This window comes from Syngnathoides biaculeatus, chromosome 22, assembly GCF_019802595.1.
Source record: "Syngnathoides biaculeatus isolate LvHL_M chromosome 22, ASM1980259v1, whole genome shotgun sequence".
In the NCBI taxonomy this organism is placed as follows: Eukaryota; Metazoa; Chordata; class Actinopteri; order Syngnathiformes; family Syngnathidae; genus Syngnathoides; species Syngnathoides biaculeatus.
The window spans coordinates 11,616,497-11,642,675 of NC_084661.1; the positions used below are offsets into that span (position 1 = coordinate 11,616,497).

General features: G+C 42.7%; 1 protein-coding gene across 4 annotated transcripts in view; it reads right to left on the reverse strand.

Annotated features, from left to right (window-relative positions):
• Positions 1-26,179, reverse strand: part of bahcc1b (BAH domain and coiled-coil containing 1b) — a 111,959-nt gene that overhangs the window by 52,849 nt on the left and 32,931 nt on the right. The window contains exons 1-2 of one of the 4 annotated variants that reach the window (XM_061810939.1): positions 21,123-21,251; positions 8,097-8,429 (exon numbers count right to left, since the gene is read on the reverse strand). In XM_061810939.1, coding sequence (XP_061666923.1) covers positions 8,097-8,429; positions 21,123-21,171 — 382 coding nt within the window. In that variant the 5' untranslated portion in view covers positions 21,172-21,251. Of the gene's footprint in view, positions 1-8,096; positions 8,430-9,485; positions 9,511-11,122; positions 11,329-21,122; positions 21,252-26,179 lie in introns of those variants that run through there. The other 3 variants (XM_061810940.1, XM_061810941.1, XM_061810938.1) reach the window with 3 other exon arrangements.

Sequence of the window (26,179 nt, forward strand, 5' to 3'; positions counted from 1 at the left end):
AAGCAACGGCGGGGAGAAAACGAGGGAAAGACACATGCAGAAGAGGAGAGTTTCGCTTTTAATCAGCCTGAATCCAAATTTTAGACAGGTACGCGGAGAGACACAAGAAGCCCCGGTGGGATTAGGACCCCGTGCGCGTGCGTGTGTGCGCGTGTCCCGTGAGACTGATTAGCCATGAATGACTGATGACGGAGCTTTGTTGTTGTTGATCTCCCCCCCCCCCACACACACACACACACCACCCTCCTCCTAGCTCTCTAGTTGTTTTTTCTCTCTCCCTTCACTAGTCGCAGCCTGCGCAAGATATGGAAGGGAATACACACACACACACACACACAAGACTGCATGTATATTCAACAAAGGCTCCTGAATATATTTAATGCTTTCATGTGTGTCACTGTGTAACGATCCATGCTGTTCCACACAGCTGCTTCTCTCTATTTCAGACTCCCAAACACACGCGTACGCACACAGCTATGCATTACCTATTTAATATCTACCTGTCTGTCACACCGATCTGTTCCGTCTACATGACGCTACAACTATGAAGAAAAAGGGGGGGGGGGGGGGGGGAAACCCTCCAGCATTGGGAAGGCTTTTTAATCCTCACCTCCAGATGAACCTCCAGCCCCACCCCGGCCCACCCCGCCTCCATCCATCTGAGCCCCTGACAGCAAAACAAACTGGACATAGACCCGCCTGAATGGAAACCATTAGAATATGAATGGGGCAAACAGCTGAAATGAATAAAGGGGAGAAGCGGGACACGAGAAAAGCATCAAACGAGTCCACTCGAGCGCCCGCGAGTCGGGCCCTAAACGTGACCCCGAGGTGGATAAAAAGGCCGGCTCGTCTCAGGTGTCGTCGGACCGAGATAAGGCGAGATCGCTTTGCGCCGCGTGTTCGTGTGTGTCCTCTCCGAGACGCCGGTGCGTGTGGCGGGGGGAGACTGTGACATCATACTCCACCCTGCAAACTAATGTCGCCTCTCGGTCACGTAGCGTAAGCGGGGTGGGAGGGGTGGAGGGTGGTGGTGGTGGTGGGGGGGGGAATTGCCTTGACCCCTGTGACAAAGACAAGAGCCCATAAAATAGCAGTCTGCAAACACACACACGCAGGCAAATCTTTTCACTGATTGGGGCACTTTTATATCACAAAGAGCAGCCCAACACACACACACACACACACACACACTTTGTATGGCATTTTTAAATAAACAAATATTACCGTCTTTTAAGGTTTCTATTTTTCTGGCCTTCAATGTTTTTGCACTATCTTGCAAAAAAAAAAAAAAAAAAGGAAGTCCTGAACTCATGAAGCAGTATTGGAATAATCAGGAAACGATTAAAAACTATTAAGGCTTAAATGTTGCCTTTGTAAAACCTAAAACTGAATTTAATGCTTTATGAGTCTGAAGAGCTTTTAAAAAAAAAATTCACAAGATTTTTTTGTAATTGTAGATAAACCTTACTACCGGTCATTTTGATTCTGTGGTTTACAGAAATTTTGGAAATATTGGTCTTTGCACTGAATTACAAAAAAAGCCACAAAATCAAAGTGAAAATTATGAAAATGAAAAGTTAAATCTTGACATTTTCTGATAACAGACATAGTAAGAGTATGGCTTTAAGGAAATGCCACTCTCAAATGACATAAACACAAAAGTAGTGTTATGATTTACTAACAATAATTAAAGCATTGGTGTAAATTGTAAAAAAAAATTACAGTATCATAAAATAATTTAAAAAAATAGTTCTGGTTCATAGCTTAATTTAGATTTTTTTCATACAACATCTGCACATGCCCCACAGTAAGTAAAATTAATAAAAATCAGACTGCTTTTGTCCATTCCTCCAAAAAGGGAAAACTTTGTGCGCTTAATGAATAATCCTGTTATTACCAAAAAGTGTATTTAACAAACTCTCCCCGCGTAATTGTCAAATACGCTCAAAAGCCAATTTAAAATGTGAATTTAATTTACAGCCCATAAGCAAATGCATTCATTCCACCGCTGGCCATGTGCAGTTCAACGCCTGCAAATCCACCATACCGAAGAAGGAAAAACAACGGGGCGACGTGGACGAGGAGGAAGAGGAAGTGATTTGAAATTGAGACAGAAATAGGAGTGTTGAGAGAAGCTGGTTAGCTTACAACCAGAGGAGACTACGGGCGTGTGTGTGTTCGTGGAGTTAGATGGATATGAGCGAGAGCGAGATGAAAGAGGTTGGGGGGGGGGGCAAGCGAGAAGAAAAGAGAGTGACAGTGGAGTGTAGTGTGGGGAGGCACGGGGGCTGCGAGGAGGAGGTGAAGGAGGAAGAGGAGGGAGGCCTGGAGGACCACTCGAAACAGAGACAAGCAAGCGCAGAGCGAAGGGGAAGTGAAAGAGGGAAGGAGAAGGAAAGGAAGAGGAGGAAGAAGAAGGGCGAGCATGTGGTGGAAGAGGAACGGGGCGGCGGCGAGCCGGCAGAAGGGAGGTTTGGTCTGCGAGGGAGAAAAAGAAGTGGGGAAAATGGGGGGAAGAGGAGAGAGGAGAGAGGAAAAGGAGCACATGGACAGAGAGAGTCTGGCGCTTTCCGTTCACATGCCAAGTCATCAGATGGCGGCGTGCGTTCACAGCCCCGAGATGTTGAAACCGAGCGGGCCCCGGCTCCCTTCATATCGCCACCGCAGACAATAAGCAGCTGTTCATATGTTGGATGAGAGTCGGAGGCCAGACAAAAGTCTTTCTGTCCTTCGAGCAAACGTGCCTGGGAACAAACACGCTCTGCACTCGAGACGTCCACATCAAAAAGGCCTTCGCTCGCTATCAAATTATATTTCAGTGGGCTTGCATTCACGGGACCCCTTTGGAGGGGGGCGATTCTGGAGGTGGCGCTCGTACCACGGTCAGAATGACTCGATGCAGAGGAGCGGCGCATTGTGTGCTGTGATTTGTGGCGAATTATTTTGTCTTTGTGTAAATGTATTTTTTCAAGATACAGTAAACCCCGTTGATCATGAGAATTTGTTCCAAGACCAGCCCACTAGGAGAAAAATCATAGATATAGCAAAAACATATTTTTAAAAAAATGTTGTACCCCTCCAAAAGCTATAACACAATATATTAAAACATACTTCAATCCATTAAAGCACCCTTTTCAATTTATTCCACTTGCTCTCCCTCAGCATTCAAAATCAGAGGCAAAGCGTGCTTGCTTCAAGCAGTTTGTCAACTCCTGCTTGAAGTTTCACATACGACTGAAAACAAAATTCATTTAAACAATGACGATTAAAACGTCAAAACAAAGGTCTGCTATCGTAATGTCCAATTAGAATGCCAAACGCTGTGGAGACGCTACCTGAAATGAACCGAGCTCAAAGGCCACGAGAACCGGTCTAAAAATAGCTCACAGGTGAGACGACTTCTTGTGTGTGTGTGTCAGAGTCGCCTACCAGTGACTTGCATCCAACTATTTTTATTTATATATATTTTTTTAATAAGCATTCATGTAAATTTGTAAATATTCTTCTTCTTCTTTTCCTTTCGGCTTGTCCCGTTAGGGGTCGCCACAGCGTGTCATCTTTTGCCATCTTAGCCTATAAAATAAATTAATAATAAATTTGTAAATATGTAAGAACAAAATCTACTTCAAAGGTTAGTATTGTTGCATATGACCAAGCCACTCGTCCTTTATGTTAACCCATTCATGGGCAGAGCGGCACATTTTTTGCCTTATTGAGATAAAAGTTTCCTAACAGGCCACAATTAAGGAAATAACACTTCTTTTTTGTTTATGGTTACGTTATATGATAACTTTACTAATTTATAATCTCGTCCCAAAAATGGGACGCTGCCCGCGAGAGCGTACTTGGGTTTTCTTAGGAGATCGTCCCAAAAAAACTGAATCAGAATAAAACACTTGAAAATTTGAATATACTGAAGGATATAATGCGTGAAAATCATGATGTCCCAAAAATGGGACGCAGCCCACGAATGGGTTAATTGGAACTTAAAAAGTTGCTCACAGTTGCCAAAAAAAAAAGGTCAGTGATCACTGAAATAGATAAGAAAGTAGTTAGAAACCTTCCAACAACTGCTACTTTCCACACATGGAGCAGGAACACATACAAAACTCCAAAGCATATATTAGCTCTCTTCAACAACACTACACAAACTACGCAAAGCCAAACAATTCTCATTTGAATAAGCACCAGATTGTGCAACTCCACAAACGCAGCTTCAGCCGCGACACTCCACCAAGTTTTTTTTTTTTTTTGTTTTTTTTTTTGTGTGTGGAAATTGCTCAAGTACTTTCCGCACGATCCCGCTCGCAAACAAACGTGTACAGTATGTTTGAGCAGAAGTGAGTTGACAGTTTTGCGGCGTCCAATGGCAGCTCGGCTGGCTCCAGCCTCCGCCAGCTGTCTCCTCCCCACGGGGGGTCGTCTTGCACGGCGCGCCCGGAAAGTGCCCCCCGTGCCCTGGGCCCGCTCGAGACGAGCCCAGTCTGCCTGAGAGGCTCATCCATTGCTGACTCATCTCACATATACGCACCCTTCTCCTCTCTTTCTCTCTCTCGCTTTCACTTCCTGTCACTCTCTTGAGAGGCGGCGGAGACGCCAGCCCGAGGAGACGAGGATGCGGCCAGTGGGTGCCGTCAAGCGATTGTAATCCGACTGGATTACCAACCAGGTGGAAACATTCAGCCCCCCCCCCCCTCTGCCATCCCTTCTTCGTTAGTACTCTCATTCAATTTTTCCAGCCTTTCCAATCCCCTTCATGCCTTCAAACGCGCTCGCGCACGCACGACGATGCACTTTAGCTGACTCATAGCTACGAAACAATGCACGGTCCTCACCTCCCAAGTCACGCGCTTTGGGTGCATGTGTGTCAGGAGGAGGATGAAGGGGTGTGTCTCATCTGTGCCCCCTCGGCGATCAAAGCTGAGAAAAGTTCTACCGACGAGAGACATTAGGATCGAGACCGAATGGACACACGCGTCCATCCGCCGCGAAGAACGCAGAATTTCAGTGCGTCTCGAAACATGACCGAGCAGGAGACCGGAGAGAAGTGAATGTGTTTGTTGGCGGAGAGGGGAGGAGGTGTGGAGGGGGTGGGGGGTTGTGAGCAGGGCATGAAAGAAAGAATGAGAGAAGTGAGGGGGGGGCAGGAGAGGTGATGGTGAGGTTATCTGCTCCTACAGAAACATTGCGATTATGGTTTATTACTTTTTCAAAGAGCACAACAAGCATTTCGGATGTGTGTGCAGCTGTAAGCGGGGACGCACAACAAAAAGCTTTTTCTTTGCGTGTGTGTGCATGTGTGCGTGTGCCTTAGTAGGTCACACACGCACGCTCTCTCACGCGTACACGGGCATGTAAACAAAACTGCTGTCTGGGAAGTAACACACCTGTTCAATGACAAGCTGTGCCACGCCCTCCATAATGCTGCACACCTGCGCTACTGCAGGCTAAAACCTCTCTCGCACACACAGCCACTGCCCAGGGCGAACCCACACAGAAAATGGAAGAAACTGGAAGAACAGCACAGGTTTAAAAAAAAAAAAAAAAAAATGAGGGGGCAGCAAGGCAGAAAGAGACAAAGGCTTTCTTCCCACCGCTCCCATCAGTAATCAGAACGCCGGTTTAATATCATTATGGGGTTTCATTAAATGGGCTCGTGGCATCGGTATGCCGCCGTCATTCCATCACCTTGTCAAGCGTGTCGATATCCGAGCAGACACCATGCTGCTCGTAACAGGAGGCTTCAGAAGAATTGATGGATTACAAGCTTTTCCAGGGGGTGGGTTGATTTTTAAATTTATTATTATTATTTGGGGGTATACTCAATTAGATGTTTTTTTTTTTAGAAGAAGGAGAAGATGGTAGGAATCGTGGGTTTCCTTTCAAACAAACAACCCCTCACACACACACACACCACACACACACACACACACTGCCCTTCCGCCTACTGTCCCAGTACAGCCAACTCGAAATGATATCTCTCCCCTTAGCCGAGGCCTGGAGCGAGGCATACAGCTTGCTAAATCTCCAAGGGGGGCAAGGCACAAAAGGTATAACAGCCCGCCCCCCCCCCCTCCCCCGAAAAAAAAAAACCTCACCTCCAAGCAAATACGCACATATAGCAACCCCCATCGTCAAAACAGCAATCCTCTGTGCCCGTCATGTCAGTCAAAAGCCCGTCAGAGACATGCAAGGAGAGTCTGGATATCTGCGAGCTCAATACAGTGTCATGCACCTTGAGACCCAGCGAGAGGCCCCCTTGAATATATTTCAATAGCATTATCACCCCGCATTACTATGCTTTCTCCCCCCTCCGACATTACAGAATCAGGTTTAAATTGGACCATAATGCATGTGAGCGAGCGGCGCTATCAGTCTTTGTGCAGAATAATCTGGTTAAAGCGTTATGCAGGTTCGAAGTGTGTTACTTTAAACAAGCCCATTTTACATGTATAAACTCTTTGTTGGGATTTTTTTGGGGGGGTGGCACTGGGGGGAATAATTCCAGCTAAAATTGGAGAAATACATCTGAACTTTCTCATAACAGGCTCCACAATTAATCTATGTGGCGCAGTCTGCTTTACATCCGACAAAGAATAACGAGTATTATACAAACTCTGTAGTTATGTATTTAAATCACCATCACGTGTGTGTGTGTCTTACATAAGAGCAATACATAATTTAGAACCTATAATTAATTTATTTTACATTAACATTAAATAGGCATGTTCATAAACTGGAAGTATGCTCTTTTCAAGTAAAACGTGTCACATTTGTTTAGCATTCAACGACACACTACTTGGGACAAATGTAAGCAAGTATGTCAGATTGGCAAAATGGGATAAGGTATTTATATTAAAAAAAGTAAATTCTGAAAGTAAAATTATGAAATATGAAGCACATGTGGATGCAAGTCGTATATGTGAGCAGATAGATAGATAGATAGATAGATAGATAGATAGATATATAGATAGATAGATATAGATAGATAGATAGATAGATAGATAGATAGATAGATAGATAGAGATAGATAGATAGTAGATAGATAGATAGATAGATAGATAGATAGAGATTCTCGAGTGTCTTTACAAGTTATGAATATGCTAATAAAATGAGACAAGTGGCTCCTATACCGCAGATCTATAGGACTGAGTGTCTTGGTCCATTTGAAGAATCCGCCGCATTTGCAAACGTTAATTAATGAGCTCTCTCATCGGACACGTTCACATGCATCCAGTTAATCGCAGTGTTTAAACGCTTATATGATTTTAAGTCGGGTCCACCAACCGCCCCCCTCTCCACCGCACCTCTACACGAGGATGTGGACACACATAGGAGGTACCTTCCCATCCCCACAGCCCTGCCCCCCCCCACCCTCCCCACCCCCATTGAGACAGGATACCAAAGCTACTTGTTAAATCTAATGCATGCACTGTCAACCCATTCGCACCCCGTCACGTCGCCGCTCAATATAGAAACCGGATTTTCTGGTATTACGCGCACCTCCATTAGCCAGAGCGCCCCTCGAAGCAGCGACCGCACCCCCCCCCCCACACACACACACACACCTCCCCCCCGACGCTACGACGCGCACTTTGGCAACATGCATCAGCCCACCAGAACCGAACCCAAAAGCTGCTATACATGACCGTCGTGCACTGGGACGAGCACGGTTAATAGCTTTCATTTATTGTTTAATGGAAGGTGTAAGCGGTGGCATTACCCAATCTTAATTAATTACGTCGAATGACAATGATGAGTACTTTACTAATTGATGAATTATATAAATGTAGGACAAGATTACGCCAGTGGAAACCAAATTATTAATCCACGTGTGATAAATGGATGATTTTTGAAATGGACGTAAAGGTACAGTATTAATTGACTAAGCAACTAATTAAATGCATGAAAGTAGAGAGATCATGTGGCCAACAGATTTGAGAAGCAACTCGTGTCTGTCAATCAAACCAGCTGTCTTTTTCTCACCACACCAATGTTCCTAAAGTTTGTCCGTATTTTTCCTCCTTTTGTTTTTATTTTGTATTTCTCGTATGTATTCGCATCCATAAAAGAGGATTTCATGCAAAACTGACCTGAGTGCGGAGCCATGGAGAGATGGGACGAGTAATACTTCCCCGGCTGGAAGTGAGCGGGGTGCTGGACGGAGCTGTGGCCGCCTGACGCCATCCGAGACGCGGCGCTGTGAACCAGCGCGCTCCGCTCCGTCAGGAGGTGGTGCGGGGGAGCGAAATCACGGCTTTCCATCCGCGCGAGAAAGCGATAAATCCCAAATCCGAAGTAAAATCCGGAGGCACCGAAGGTCTCAGGCGCCCAGATGCAAATAATCCCCTTTATGAACTTCGGGATCCGCTCGCATTGAGCGGAGTTTTGGCTTGGCAGGGTGGAAAGTGAGTCCCCGTCATCTCCTACAAAGGAGAAGGCAGGAGACACGTCAAAGCTCTGACAATAATGAGTCAAGCTGGGACGGAGCCATGCAGAAAAGACTCGACTGACATACAGTCGCTGCTCGTGTTCGCATGATAAACACACACGCACACACAATCAGATCTCGCTTTTGAAAGAAACACACACACACACACACCCACGCACACACACAAAGGAAATTCAGACGCTTTTCGCACTAAATCCTTCCTTCACTTAATGAGAAACATATAAGGTGTGCTGATGTCCACCACGAACAACACTTGGTTTCAACGTGCACGGTCGATTTTAGCCCCCCTCCCTTGGTCCTAAATGCAAACCATCAGCTTCTTATATGCATGCATCCATCATGTAAAAAAAAAAAAAAAAAAAAATAAAAAAATAAAAAAAAAAAAAAGAAGGCTCCGCTTCGATTGTTCGGACGGAAAAACAATCTGGGCCAGCATTCAAATATGACGAAAATCACGCAGAAGCCGTTGTCGCCCTAAATTATGACCATTGTTCTGCAAAGTGCACCCCCAACCGTGCTCAGACGTCACTTTGTTTACACTGATCAAATTGCATTTGTTCTCCCACTTCTCATAAAAACCCGCGCGTGCATGAGAAGATGGACACTGGTGAAAACTAAAAAAAAAAAAAACAACAACAACAAAAAATAATACAATTGCTTCTTTCGGTATTGTTTTTAATGCAATAATTTATCTCGCCTTCGAACGTATTCCCCTTCTTTTTCAGCTCTTTACAGTAGATGCAACCGTGCTCGTTCCTTGTGTGGCAACCTCAATGAAAGCACATTTCCATCAACGTGTGTAACGACGGCGAGTGCCATGTGTGTGTGTGTGTGTGTGTGTGTGTGTGTGTGTGCAGCACACGCAGCGAGCAGCGTAATCACAAATCAAATCACCTTTATGCCTCGGTGCGATGGGTAGCGTGGCAATAAACAGTGAAATAGTAGGAAATCATCGACTTTATATGTATGCCTTATAGCCCGGGTCATTTACTTAAATTGGGCTCCCTGTGACGCTCAGACGGGGACTCACCTATTGGGCCTTTCAGTGTCCATCTAGAGCTGCAGATAGAACCTCCCAGGAACCGGAGGACAAAGAAAAAAAATGTATATTCTCTAGTGGATCAAATGCTTTTAAGCTAAAGAACATAAAAGCGTGCACCGGAGAACTTTTTTAAACCAAGGGGGCACTTTTGAAGTTGCGTAACTTAATGTGCGTCAATATGCTTTCAAGTGCATGCATGTTAAAACAAATAAAAATAATAACAATAAAACACAGGCCTCCTTTTGAAAGTGACAACCCAATGCTTTAGTGTTTTTTTGCGTGGAGAAAATATCGATTGTGATCAGAAGGGGGAGAAGTGCAACGAAGCGCACGACAGGAGAGCGAAATGGACTCTCCCTTGTTCCTGCGTGGATTCGAAACAATGGTCTTTCTCCACGGGACAGCCACCATAAACAACTCTGCTCTGACATCAGTCTATACATTTTTTTTTTTTTTTGCAGGTTTTTTTTTTCCTGCCTCCCGAGCCCTAAACACACGTCTTTGTGTTTACGTTCCGTGTAAACAGAGAGCCACTCCGGCTACATTTTAACAAGCTGATTCTACGTCTCGTGTTATTGTACGCCACGCAAACACGACGACGTGAGTGGATCTCGTTTATATATATTTGAGTCAAAGAAAATGACCATTTGGAAGCAATGTAGTGTGCTGTGTGGGTGTGTGAGTGCGTGTGTGTGTGAGAGAGAGAGAGAGGAGAGAGACGGACTCGTACACGCACGCACACCTCAGGGTCACACACACATACACACGTTCACTATACTACGCGACAACTACATTGTTGCACAGATTAAAAACTTGCAAAAAAAATAAGTTAATATGCAACAAGATGTGGCAAAAGTGACAAAAATCGCATCTGGCGTCGTGCTGTAACACGACTCATCACGATGCGGGGAATAGCAATACAAAAATTAAATCACAATTTACTGAACCGTTGAAGAAAAACATCAGAAAATGGATGACATTACCAAATCGCCCGAGTTCAAATGTAAACCCACAACTTCCAACGATTCGGCAATAAAGTCAAGTCACAAAGCGTAACCGCGACACTTAATCCAGGCCGTCCAGAGGGGCGGCTCAACGGGAGAGACCAAGCCCAGCCGAGGCCAAGGAAGCCCGGCGTCAGCTCAGCCGGCGCACCGTGACAAAGAGGGAACTACTTACGTGGGAGTCAAGTTATCTTTAATGGGGTTTTTTTTTTTACATTTATTTTATCCCCCCCCCTCGAAAAAAACACGTGAACGCACGATAATCAAATAAAAATATGTAGTGAATACAATCCATCATTTTTAAAACTAATTTAATGAATGAATCAAAGACAGGAAACCTGGAGCAGTCGAAAGGTAACACGAGAAGTCTTCAATACTGTACAGCAAGACTCCCATTTTTGTGCTATAACCACCCTAAAAACATTACTGAGGGAAGAGTGGATAAGTTTTAATCTACAATAGTGTATATATTTTTTATTTTCTAAATCAATGCACCTTAGTATGATTGAAACGTTGCATTTAAACGATCCTATCATGCCAGCCATGGGGATAAAAAAATAACTCACGTTAGTAAAAATGAAAAAAAAAAAACAAAAAACAGAAAACACATTTGTTACTTACTGGTAACTTATATCCCTTGTATGGCGAGTGGTGGCTAAAAGGAAGAGTATCACAGACGAGGGAGAGAAAAAAAAATTCATACAAAGTGAAAATCCCCGAGTCGCAGAGATGAAACATGTGGGATTGATTACATCCTATGCTGCTGCTGCTGCACACTGTGCTGTGCGCTCACTGGAGGTATGGCACAGACGCGCCGTAGAAGTTCGGGCTTGTAGTGAATCGAGACCCGTTCATGCAGCCGGGGACTCAGACACGCCGGGAGGAGGAGGAGGACGGGGAGGAGGGTGGGGAGGGGGAGTCAGTGTGCGGGGAGGGTGAACGCGCGCGCCTACTGGTTTGAGGACGACAATGTGAAAGCGTGCCCGTGAGGCGCTTCCCCCCCCCCCCCCCCCATGCCCTCGCACCAAACCCCCCACCCAGCCTTCCATCCGCCTTTACCCCACCCTAGGTTTCTCTACACGCGCACACACACACACACACACACACACACACACACGCACATACAAGCACCCTCCCTCCCAGTCATCGGTAAACACGCGTCACCATTGGCTGTCCGTCCGAGCCAATGGGGCCCTTCCTGCAGTCGAGGAGGGAAATGGCTCGCGATTCGATTTGAAGCCCTCCTGAGAGCACCGTGCATCCCCACAAGTACTACAGAGGCCCGCTGAATTCTCAACTATTCGCTTCTGTATTGCAACGTGCAGCTCTCCTGTTGCCCAGCTACCCCGCTTTCTATCCCACGTTTACTACATAATGGAGAGCGGAGGTCAACGCAAGGCCCGGGGGCCAGATCCGGCCCTCCACATCCGATCCTGCGGCCAAAGTGTCTATTTCATGTTTCCTGCGCAACGGATTAAAAAAAAAAAAATTCCAGTAAAAAGAAAAAGTTGTGAGTTGTTCATTTATGGTTTCATAAGCATTTATCTTCACCATTTCCTTTTTTTTTTAAATATCAATTGAGTGTACAGTATATATTGATTGAAAACAACAAGTTCAGGGTGTACCCTGCCTCCTGCCCTAAGATAGCTAGGAGAGGCGCTGGCACCCCTGCGATCCTTGTGGGGATAAGCGGTTAGGAAAAAGGATGAATTGATTAACAACAGGTATAAAATTCAAAAATAAAAAATTGTTTCCATGAGAATGTCACTTGCGTGTCACGTCTATGAACCATTTTAACTCCTTTTCACATACAATAGTGCTGTTTATGGTGTATTTATTAATACAGCGTGTTTATCAGTGGGGTTCCTAAATCCAAAGAACACTGCGCCTCACTGCGAAGTAAAAATATATATAAATATTAGAAACATCTCTCCTCGTGACAACGCTGTAGCTGTTAGCTTTCACCACTGCCAAAATCGATCAGGGCTTTTCTTTGCGTTTAAGTTTAGCGGCATCAACCCCACAAGGAGCCTCGCCTGCTTGTCTGACCTCTGCTGGAATCTTCCGTCACCCTGCTGTTTGCTCTCAAGCCGGCCGCCTATCAGATGGTGGCCAACGCTCCCTATTCGTCAGCCGGATTGGCGCTTTTAACATATTCAACATGTTAATGAGCTCCTTGAGTTAGTCTTGAGCATCATTGTGCCCCTTGAAAAACACAAGAAAAAAAATCTAATCTAGTATCATCATCAATCATTGAACAGCATGCGCCAAACTTTCGCAATCCATGTAAAATAACATGTGGTGGCCCGCGGGCCTTAAGTTTGAAATCTGTGCACTTTTGTCAAAGGAGGCAAATTCCTCGCGTGTGCTCTGCTGATAATTGAGATATTGATTCTTATAATCAATCTAAAAAAAAAAAAAAAAAAGGCTGCAGTCTCATTTCAGGTAATTCCAGTGAACAGATGTACCGAGCATGACAATTTCATGTTGACAACTCAAAAATAATTCAACATAAATAACAATATTTTCATTACCGACAATGGTATTGGCTATGTGATCATTTGAAGTGGCAGAAAGTAATGAAAAACATACATAAGTAGATGTTTCAGGTATCTGTACTTGAATATTTACTTTTCAGATGAGTTTTTTTCTTTTTACCTTGACTCCATCTGAGGCGAGTTACCTTTTACGACCTCCACATGTAAAAAGACGTCAACTGCCGTTGAGATTTTGATGAATTGACTGAGATCTTGGGGACTTATAAAGTGTGAAAAAACACGAACCAGGGACCGTTAACGACAATGACGTCGCAGATCTGGCAAAAATATTCACGATCCGTGGCGTTATTCGAGAGAATTGTCAGCTCCAAGAATAATTTGTGGCAAATGCGTTGTATCTTGTACTAGCCCTTAAAACCAACAGCTTCTGGCATTCAAAAATTCTCCCATCTAGTCTGGAAAAAACACATCCGAGTCAAAAACATTTCTTAAAGTTATCCATAGCTAATTTAGCATTTATTTGTTAGCTTAGCAAAGCTTAGGTCATTGCTAGCTAGCTTATTTGTGTTCACAGTACAAGCGCTATAAAACGCAGTAAACAATGAAAACTATTCGGTGTCTTTTCTTCTGTTGTGTCAAAATAAGTATTAAATGTCCAATTTAAGGCCATTTCAGTGTACGTAGCTTAACCTTTTTTACTAAGTAGATGACAGTGACGAATCAGTACTTGTATGTTGACTATATATCTTTCTCTGAAACAAGTTCCTGTAGTTCAATTTAAATACTTCTCATACCTTCACCCACATATAACACACATAACAAAGTTTTGAGTTTGCCGTTTTAATGCGTTTATGTCTGTTGGGCTCTCGACTCACGCGTTCACACAAGGTGTCTTCTACACTTACTGTACACCATGTTAGCTTTCTTTATGCTAATAATTTAGCCCATTAAAAGTGAACGTGGCCTTGTATGCTTGCACGTCGAAATACATGAATTGCCACAAGCTAATACAGAATTCGCGTCCGGCTTTGTTGACACTGGCACTTGAAGGGTTAAACGCGGCTCCGGCCACTAACGCGCCTCCCGATTGGCTGGCACGCTGCCAGGACGCTGTCCATCACGGAGTGTAAACAAGGCTCTGATTGGCTGCTGGCCAGTCCGCACTGGGCTGCCTGAAAAAAGCAATTACTGCCCCCGCGGTTTCAAGGCGACCCGCGCCGAACGATGAAAGGAGATAAGGAGGAGCCGTTTCAAGGCCCCCCCCCCCCTCTCACGAAACCCGGGTTGGCCCCCAGAGCAAAAGGAGAGTCAAGAGTGACTAAATCAAAGAGAATACCGTAAAAAGGGGGGAAATTACACGCCGAATGAAATGTAGAGGGGCTCGGTGCAAGAACAACAAGTTTGTGTTTAGGGAAACGACGAGGAGAACACGAGGCGACGCGCAGCCGGGAGAGGAGCCGACCGAACGCGCGGGGGTCCCGGCAAAAGTTTTTGTGCGAGCGGAGCGGACGAAGGATGGCCACTTTTTCAAAGTGAGTCGTGCAGGGCTGCTGCCACCGCCACACACCTTTCGAGATCGTCCACGGAAACGTGCTCCACATAACCCGCAAGGACGTGTATACCGTGTTGCAGCTCAAGCGCGCAGTACGTTCTGCATTTCAGATTCGCCACGATCCGCGAGTGCAGCGCGTGTCTGCTCCTATTTTCTTTCATTCTTTCTTTGAATCTCTAAAAAAAAAAGAATTCCACATTTCAGCGATGGATATATTCAAGCCATTTTTTATGTCCTGACAAACGGAAATATAAACGCCTGAAATAGACGCGAACGTTTGCTTTGGTCCGAGCCCAAACAAAACACTGCCGCAGATATCCGTACAACCACAAGATGACTATATACACTGTATGTGCCTTGGCGAGTGCAGAAAATGATTTTTATCGGAGAATTAATTACATATAGGCCTGTAATTTAAAGAAAATGTAGTGGGGGGGCAGTAGATTTATTAGGCCTATAATTAGATCATCTCTGCCCCGTTTGCCTATTAAAATAGCGTCGCGCATTCCACAACGTTGCACTTAGTGAATATATACATAATGCTGCATATATGTCATTTGCTATATGCGGCTGTATAATTTGCCACATACAAAATGTGACCTGCAGGGTGTAATGTGTGAAGCCAGAACGTGGAAAATGAAGTTTACTTCTCCCCCTGAAATTTTTTTGTGTAGCCCTTCAGTACAGCAATTGAAAAAACACATGAAATAAATAGTTATAGCCATGCATAAATATATATACAATTTACATTTTACCATATATAACAGTTGATCAAAATCCCATCCCCTCCGCCCAAAAAATAAAAAATAAAACACTGACTTCCCTATCCCAAACTTTTAGGTCTCGGGTAGTTAAAAAATACACATACAGTGTACAATTTTCATATGTTCACAGTGCAAACTGCATGGTTGTGCAACCCGAATTGGTTGCAGCTGCACATGGCAAGTGAAACGTAATTCATCTCCCAAGTTGCACGGCTACAGTATATAATTAACGGAATTAAATCATGCTAAATAAAAAAATGAGAGTGTAAATACGCTGATGACTCGTACTATTCTTCTGTATTCCTTTACATTAACTACATCTATGATAGTTGGATCGAATAAAGGAAGAATATAATTAAAACAAATGTCATTTTTCTAGGTCTGAAGTTAAAAATGTACATAGAGTATAGATGTTTTTTTTATCCCCAAAATTGTTTTTATACAGCATATGAGTCAGTGAATGCTAATTAACAAAGTGATTCAGTTTTGTGTGTGCTGTGCAAAACTAAAATATACAACAGAGACTACGTCGAATTGCTTCTTGAGAAATTATAATTCGTGATATGCTTTAGAAAATGTAATTAATGCCATAGAATGTTATGGCAAATGTGCAGGTAAAGATTTTATTACTTATATGGTGACAAGTTGGTCAAAATATAAACCTAAAATAAACATTGAATGATAATCTTATATGTCTTGGGAGGTTAAAAAAAATGCATATACATCACAGTATGTAATCAAAGTATTCACCTTGTAAACTACAGTGTATACGCTACAAGAGCACATGGGAAATAACCTTTATCTCACCCTAAACATTGTTTGTATACAGAATGGCTAAATGGTGATTGCAAAATACGTTGATGAAAGAACAATGAAAGTCTTGCAATCGTTGCGGTCACATCGGTTTACATTGAAACATTTCATGACTTACGTGGAGAGTTTTTCCAAACTTAATCCCAAACAGGAGAATCCCAACTCTTATGTCTAAGGAAGTAAAAAAAACAAAACAAAAAAAAACATATTTGTCAACTTGCATATTTATTTATTTTTTGCTGTTGTCATCAGCATCACTTTAAGCAATCAAAAAAGAAATATTCATTACATATATGGAATTTTTTTTTTTTTTTTTTTTTTTTTAAGATAGCTATTCTACATTTTCCCCCACCTAATGTGGGCTTGTGTGTGTTTGTATGTCACTGCCTCCCAAAGCCCGCGTGCCGGGGGTGGGGGTGGGTGGGCAATTGGGCAGTAGTGGGGTGGGGTGCGGCGGGGGTGGGGTGGGGGGGCAGTTTGCAAGATAATTAATGCGGATTGACTGATTGCTCTTGAAACACAGCGGTCCTGCGCTAGGATTGTCCTCAAGCAGTGGAGCGTCCCTGACTGACACTTTCCGCCTTCCCCTCGCGGCTTTCTGTTCTATAGGGGGTTGCCCCCCCCCCCGCACCCCCCTCCTTACACTCCTGCACGTCCTGGGCAGCTCGCTAGATAGAGCACGCCAAGATGGTTACTCAATAAAGTACATTTGAATTAAAACATAGTGCTCTCTCACTTCTTAAATATGACTTTTTACCTTATTGTTTCCATTAGTGCGAAACTGCACCGAGAGGTGCGTCTGATATTTCCCCCCTGATACCTGACCAAAATATATATATTAAAAGTAGCTCTAGGCTATCGTTGGCTGTAACTTAAGTTATAAAATGCCAGCCAATACAAGCACTGTGTATACCTGTGTAAAGACAACTCGAACAAATACAATAAAGCCCAGCACGAGCTGAAAAATATCTCTTAGCACCACAATTGATTATCGTCTTATTTTGTACTACATTACATTAGATTGTGCAGATGATGTACCTAATAAATTGGCCAGTGAGATTAGAAGGTCCATCTATATATGAACATGATAAAGCATGTTAAATGGTCTATATAGGATAGTTTTCATAATATTTCGCCTCCCCAATAGGGGTTGAACCGATTAATCGACTCAGCGTCTTAACTGTCCCGCATCGACATTTAAAACTTGAAGTCGACTCGTCGTCAACTGTGTGATTTTTTGGCATCTCCTCTTACAATTGTATTTTTAATTATATGTTCTCATTCAAGTTGAAATTGGTCTAAACGTGAAACTGTTCTGTTGGGGGAAAAAAGTTGGAGACCGCTGTACTTGGCTGTGCAAAAAAAAAAGAAATCGGCATCGTCGATTAATCCACTTCATCTTGACTTTCATCACATTATAATGAAGTCCAAAAGCAGCATTACAATCTCTGTCGCATCTTTTGTACTGGATCAGATTGTGTTAATGTACCTAATAAAGCGGCGAGTCTAGTGAGCGTGTATGCAGAGACACCGATGAGCATCGAAGGATCAATTTGCTTGATCCACTATGATGTTCTGAATATTTTGCCTCTGTAATGGAGGTAAATTAAAAAAAAAAAAATGAGTATGATGCAGTATGACACACACAGACACACACACACACACACACACACACTAACACAGTCTCCATTGGGCCATTCAAGTCCACATCTAGTTTCTGGAAGTAGGCGAATAAAATATTTCCTGCACATTACCAGCAAGTGGCTAAATTAACTTAAAGTAGGTGCCATTCCAGCCTCCCTTAATATTAAATGACCAAACTTTTTTTGAAATGTCTAAATAAGACCCCTTTAAAAAAGTCCTAATTCACAGCCAGCGGGAAACATGCCGGATTTAAACGAGGTCCAAATGCGGAGGGGGTAGGAGGGTGTGGGGTGCGACTCCGCGGGTGCCACTCAAGGAAAGGCAGCCGACCCCTATTTCTGATCGAATTACCAAACAGCCGTTCATTTGGGAGCGGGCTCCCCCCCCCCAAAGTGGTGCGGCCATTTCGCGAGACAAAAGAAAGATATTCGATTACCGAAAAAGCCTTATGTGTGGAAATAAAATAAAAAAAAACAAAACAATGCCAGACGGCATGATTTTTTTTCATACTATTCCGATGGCTGACGCAGTAAAATATCGCCCCAGTGAAAAGACACGACTGGACGCAAAGGCGACGTGACCTTTCCTGGGATTCACGCTGGTGCTCGCGATCACGCGGACAAATGAAAACCAGAGACGCTCGTGGCGACTAAATTCATACGTCTGTCCGTGGGACGGAGACGATGAAGAAGAGATAGATGGCGGTAGAACGTGGAGAAGGGTTGGGCGCCAAATTAGTACCTGTCACACAGATATATATCCAACTGTAATCAGCTCCAGGCCCGCGCGGAGACGACACCGGCGTCTATTTATGGGCCATCAAAACATGCAGGTAGAAGCTGTAATTATCGTTGGGATTTATGGCCATAGCGTGTTGTCTTGCGTGTGTTTACACGGTACACTCGACACGAAATTTCGAAAATGCGATGGCGTTTCTGGTCGGCGGCGTGACTTGAACAAACGCTGGGACCGCTCGCGACATTTCGCAAATATTTTCCTCGCGGGGGTGAAATGTAAAGAAAATGAAACTCGCTCAAGCGTCTTAACCGAAGATTACAAACATGTTTTACTAAACTCTAAAATGTCCAGGAATGTTTGGGTTGGGTTTAGAGGAGTGGATCTATAGGCCACTCTGGGGTCAAAAGGTCACGTGACCCCCGTGCAACACAACACTCATTTTTGGAAGATTCTTTGAATTATTTCAACAAAAGCTGTTTGCTTCAGCGGACCCATTCAAAATTCATTTTGGGAAACTTTCACTTTCCGGCAGTGCTTGTCAAACTTTTTACACCAAGTACAACTTCACAAAAAATACTCCACTGCAAGAATTACTATCATGACTGCCATTAAAATGCAAATATAAGCCATGGGCTTTATAGTATATTATAGTTTATAGTAAATATTATTGTAACCCACTAACATTATGTACAACTGAAACATTAAAACCACTTAAATATAGGGGAGACTATACTTAATGATTCAATTCAAATGTACCAAAATTAAAAGTTTTAAAATAAATAATTCCAAAATATTTAATGTAAATCTACTTAAAAGTTAAATACACCTTAAATGGCCAGTCTGAATATTAACATTGTTCATAAATTGAGGATTCAAAAAATTTACTTCAATGATAATTAAATTAAAGTAGTAAAAAAGTTTGAAAATAAATAATTCCAAAATATTAAATGTAAATCTACTTAAAAGTTAAATGCAACTTAAATGTATAATACTCTATAACAAAAATAAAATAAGACACCGTAACATACACAGCTTGAATATTGACATTGTTCGTAAATTTAGGATTAAAAATGTACTTCAATGAAAAATAAATTAAAACAGTCAAAAAGTTTGAAAATAAATAATTCCAAAATATTAAATGTAAATCTATTTAAAAGTTAAATACAACTTAAATGTAGTATACTCTATAACAAAAATAAAATAACACGCTGTAACATGATACACAGCTTGAATATTGGCATTGTTCATAAATTTAGGATAAAAAATGTACTTCAATGATAATTAAATTAAATTAAGTAAATATTGTTCCTAAATAAGAGCTGGAAAGTAAATGGTTCTAAAAGATTAAATGCAAATGAAGTTAAATACAACCGAAGTGCATTTAAATGTACCATATTGGATTTTTTTAAAAAGTCAGTAAAACATTATACACATTTTGAACAATAAAACTGCGCTCAATTAAGATAAACTCTACTTAAATGTTCCCATTCATTTGCATCGTGTAAGAGTAAACACTGTACCTAAATGTTTGTAAACAATTCTAAAAGATCAAATGAGTTGTACTTAGAAGTTGAATACAATTGAACTGTACACAAATGTATCAGGAAATTACCCAATCACTATGTTGACTGCACAGAAGATTAAAATAATCTGAAAATCCTGAATAATCTTATCCTGAATTTTTAAACCTTTTGATATAGTTTCAAAAATGCAGCACGGCGCATTTGGTCAGCCCTAACTGCACAAATCGGCTCAAAATTATCAGAATTTTGCACTTCTTTATCCACGCATTCATTATTATGGTTCTGAATAGCACATTATTATTATTTTTCCGTTGTGTTGATATTTATCATGTAGAGTAGATGGCCTTTCCATGTTATTCAATGAATTGTACCTATGCATAAAGTAAATAATGATCATCTTTTTACTGTAATTTGTACAACACAAATGATTTTGGATCTGTACCACCTCATTCATTCGAATAAATAACTAAATGAAAAATGTGTGATAATGGTTATTCGGGGTGTTTGAGCCTCCAGTTTTTGGAGGGAGTGATGCTGACTAGTTGGTTTTAAAGGTCAAAATGAGGCTGAGGGAAGCAGTGGTGTGCATCGCGATGGTTACGATAACATTTGGGTGCGTGTGTGTGTGTGTGTGCGAGAGCGAGAGCGTGAGATGCAGATAAATAGCTCGGCGTAACACAGCCTCGTGCCCAGCCTATATGATGCAAACTCAAAAAGGGAGAGCACATTTGACATGGTTGAATCGGTACGTACGTGCCACTTCGTGACACCGCATTGCCCCCGAGAGGCCCCAAATTGATAAACCTTCCAACATTTACTCGATTTCCAAGACAAATTTGCCACGCAAGGGCCATAAAGCATCCATCTGTCCATTTGCATTGACCAAATTGGCAGCCATTTATAAGGAAATGCTGAAATGCAAACAGAACAAAACCAAAAAAAAAAAAAAACATCCCGTTTAGTTATTGGAAGAGCACAATGTCGAGATGTAACTAATTACGCATGCTAATTTAGACATATTAACAAATTTTACAAATAGTAAATCGACTTCAATCTCCATTTGAGCAAAAATAAATATAAAACACCTACCTATAAAAACAGCTTCTTGTCTCTTGACAAAACTTTCAAGTTGCACCATCAACTATCCGGAAAGCCTGCGCACATCTCCTCAAACTTAAATAGTTCCACTTCCTCACGTCTTTTGTTGAATTTATATACGCCGTGGGATTTTCCCCACCGGATCCGGAGGACGCTCGGCTCTGAGACGTCCGTGCGCCGGTAAATTTATGTCACGCTCTCTCACACAATAGAAGCAATGGCAAGACAGAATCTCACTCCCTCTACCTTCTCTCCTTGCAGCTTTCTCAATTCTTTTTTTTTTTTTCTTTTTGGGAGGTGGCAAACGCACATCATTGTGAGCGTTACACCCACTTCCACTCCTGCTGGCAAATATTACGCAGCGTTGTTTTGTTTGCAAATATGATTAAAAGTTGTCGCCGGTCTAGGTTCGCGAGGCCTAAAACTATCATCACGCGCACGACCCCATCGTGCATGAAACGTGTACATTTGCGCATCACTCGTCGCGAATGCTCGGACAAAAGTCACCACTTCGCATGTCATTTCTTGATTAATAGTTTACCCAGTGATAGATCTAACTTCCGTCCGGAGGTCAGAGTTCAGCCACCGTTAAAGACGAAGCAAACCCCCCGATGCATGAGCTTTTACAAGCGTTTTGGACGCAGACGCGTACGCGCTGGCCCAATTGGAGGAGAACTATAAACATTTAGCATGGGCGTTAAAGTCCACGGCTTTTTCCACGCACTTTCAACCCCCCAGCCTTTGATCACTACCAAGCGGTCCGGACAAGTTTGCGCGTTAAAAGTGAATTTGCCTCACGCTTCGAAAAGGGAGTGTGTGGGGGGGGGGGGGGGGGGAGCATGAATGTGTGTGTGTGAGACCCTGCTTTGCCGAGTCGTAACGATCGCACACAATTGTGCTATTAAAAAAAAATTGTTTTAAAAATGACAAACAATTTCCGGGCCACTTTTACGTTTTAAGTGGAAGCGTAAAACAAACGACAAGCAGAGAAATCATTGCAAGAAACGAGGTGTTCGTAGCACTCTTCTTCCTCCCTGCATTTTCAAAACAGTAACCCACCCCCGTACGCCCACAACCCCCCCACCTTCTTTCTCTATCGCAGCCCCCGCCAGCTGCCCCCGCGGGGTCACCGCTCCAACAGCACCACGTCACCGTCACGTTAACCCCTGCGTGGCCACGTCCGGAACGCAGGGGCGTGCCCGAGAGGCCCGAGAGGCCCGAGATGCGTACATGCATTAAGGAGGGGTAGAGACTGCGATTTTAATATTTGGGTTGCAGTTCCCATACCGCAACCCCCCCCCCCCCCCCCAAAAAAAAAAAAGCCACACACAAAAAAGAGAAACTGGTTTCCTCCATTATAATTCAAATGGAAGGGAGTTCATCCCATTGCGTGTGATGACGTAATGGTGGGGTTTGGTTGAACTGACAGGTTTGTTTTTTTTTATTTTCAAATTTTTGTGCACAAACAAGTTAAATTATTAGACACACCTTTCCACACGATGCAGTGCTGTTCTACTCCACTGCAAGCCACATAAATTAACATATACCTAAATTAATTTAAGGGTTAAAACATTTTTGTAAAAGATGGAATTTTTGATACGTCATATTAAATCAGGTAGGCGCTCATAAAATGAAGGCCAGTTGTACAGTTTATGACCAACAGTGACTCCAGGACAATAGTTTGAAGGTGTTCTGAAAATGTCGTTGGAATCTGTAGAGTTGAGCAGAGTACTCTACGCTACGACTTCTACACGCTTCAAACTGGTTATATGATGGCTTCTTGCGGTACGAGTGACCCGATTTAAGAGTTTTCAAGATACAATCTGTCACTTGGCCCATTTATTTATTTATTGCTTTGACTTGTCAGCAAAAAATATTTTAAAAAAAGATTGCTGTATGGTGTCAGTGCACTCGCGTCAACTCACAACAAGTGGCGGTTTGCCACATCGTGAACAATTCAACAAAAAGAGGTCTCGAGCTGTTTATTGCCACACACACTTGACGTTTACTGTCAAACTAAACATCTAACAAAGACAACTCCATGACAAAGAGATTAGCTTAATGCTAACAAACAATCAAAAAAAGCTATTGATGGGTTAACAAATTGTTTCAGTGAGCCACAACCCTTTAAGTACACATTTGAAAACAGTTTAGCAACACGTGCTGCAACAGAAAAATACTCTCAGGCATTTATTCTTATTCTCTGTGAAAAATGACTCATTTTACTGCAGCTTACTAACTACGTCATGAAACTCTTCTTCGTGTTTATGTCCGTATTATTCTTATCCCAGGTGAGCACACCAGAAGGAGCTCTACGATGTCCCCCCAAAAAAGTAGCAAAAATGGCTTTCATTCTTTATATTCTATTTAAGTCATTACAATGTGTTTTTTTTTTTTTTAAATAAATTACAATGATGCAAAGTGCTGTTTTTCTTATTCTAGAAACTTTTTTTCAGGGGATGTCGGAACGCACTCGTGGCATTTCAATTCATGTCAATGCAGAACATTAAATTGATATCACATGGCGCCACTGCACTACACAAATATAAAGTATTACTATTGACATCTCACAGTCTTCAGGGCCAATCAAGCGTGATATAATAAAGTGAAAAGGAAAAATGCCTAAGAAACAGAATTAACCAGATACCATCCAACAACAACAACAACTAAAAAATCGTTCCTTTACAGGCCCCAACAGGCAACTCCTTTTAAATAATCCTGCCAAGCTCACGTTGTCGTTCTATTCCAAACCAGAACTTATTCCATTGAAAGTACAAAACTCTTCAGCACACTGAAGCCGTCACACACGTGCATGCACACGCACGCACACACGCACACGACGTTCCGAATGGTTTTGTGTCACGATGATTGATGAAAAGGAGAGGAATGTGTCAAGATCTTCCTCGCCCGTTTAGAAGCCCATTTATATTTGACTGTAACAGTGAACCACTACATTGCAAAAGACACAGGTAGTATCACCCCGGCCTTCGTGAGAATAAGCGACACGGACAATGGATGGATGGATGAATGTACGAATATTAGGTTATTAATATTAGTTCCAATGCATACGACTGACGCGGACTGAATTTCGTTTGGATCCCCCCCCCCCATGGGTGGAAGCACGGGGCCCACCGCCCCGTTCACCCATCCCTTTGCGTGCCACTGGTTTTAGCTGCAGCATACATTTTATTTTACACTTGCATGACAGTCAGGAATGTTAAGATATTACTGACAAGATGTTATTTCCCGAGGGAATAATATGCGAAAAGTTTCTGCTGACAAATTGGACTTCGACCACTTTCCCAGAACGCACTGTATCAGACCCTTGAGATTCCGCTTGATTTTGTCCCTCTTTGTATACTTTTTTTTTTTTTTTGGTTTGGTTTTGTGGACACTTCAAACAACATAAACACTGATTTCCACCCATTTGTCTTTAAAAGCATATTAAAAAAAAAAAAAAAACACGCTTGCGATTTATCAAAAAAAGAAATCTTCAAGTGCCCATCATATCAGTTCTCGCAGAACTTTTTGGCAAGAAAGCGAACAGGAACAGAAAAGCTCGACAAGCGTTCCAGACAGACCCGTTAAGACATCTGTTTGATTTAAAAATTCCTCTGCTGGAGCTCACGGAAGCTCCTCGTGTTTTCTTCCTGTCATAATCTGAATGCTCGCTCCCCCCCACCGCCGCCGCCACCCGCCCCCACTCCCCTCACCACATCCCGATCCTTGTTTTTCAACCGAGCTGTAACAGGAGAGCGCGCTCAAACTGACCCCTGACTGAATGGTTAAATAGATGCCATCCACATACTCACCCCATCCATCTATTTCAACTCTGATGAGGAACAATTGTGGTGCGTTCAGTCAAACTCGGAACGCCTGCAGCCCTGAAACTCGACCCCGTGCTCCTCATTAGAACAATCTCGACCAAGGCCCGTTTACCGCGAAAGTTCTCCCTCTTTCTCTTGCTGTGTTGGCTAAACATTCTTCAGTGGTGCAGTCCTTACACATGTCAGGTTGTTCTCATACATAAATACATATTTGTGGAATTCCATTCCCTTTTTCTCAGGGCAAGAAAAAGATTCGGCTTTGAAGGCTGAGAGAGGCTTGAAATAGTCAAATGTCCAGCGTATTCGCAGTGGGCCTTATCATTATGCGGCAAGCGCATGGACGCAGGAAACATCTGTAATATTCATCACTAAACAAGGCAGCTTCTGAGAAAACAATACAATGTTGTCTTAAAAAAACATTTTGGGGATAAGCTTTAAATACCCTGATTGTTTTTTTTTCCATGTTTGAATATAAATGCTGAAAACGTGCAGAGATGGAAAACTATGTCGTGTTGAAATCGCTTGTATCGCTAATCATCAACACTATTCATCCGGTTCAACCTCCGACTAAAAACTGTCGTGCTTTTTTCAAATGAGGAAAATAGCACGCTTTAAAATTGTACTTTCAAAAAAAAAAAAAAACATACACTATTGAAATCATTAAACAGTATTAAGAAAAATGTAACTGTTTTTCTAACACTACGGATCAGTCGAATGTTCTCGGTCACCTGGGGGCAATACAAAATGCACTGCCAGATACACTGTACAAGGAAGTCTGTACAGTATAGAGCTCGTGCACCTACGTCATAAAATCACGTGACTTTTGTTTAAGTCGCCATATTGCCGGTCTAGCAAAGCATTGTACAATGCTAAGTCGGTTGGAGACAACACGGAAATATGTCTTATAGCACGACGCCTAGAGTCTTGTCCGATACCGTTAGACATTTACTGTAGAAGGTGAAAATAAACCAATGTACGTGGAACAATTTGATAAACTTGGCATAGAGGACCCGTATTTAATGCCGAAGTCGGTGTTTTTGCCGATAAGAAAGTGGACTGTTAACCCACTTCCAGTTGTATTGGACAACTGAATCTTCACATGGATCTGGTGAGGAAGTCATCGAGACTTATACGGAAGAGTTTGAAAGCGTATAAAAGTCTGGACGCATACAAATACTTCGTTGCTGGATCTGTTTTCAATCAGGAATATATCCCACATAG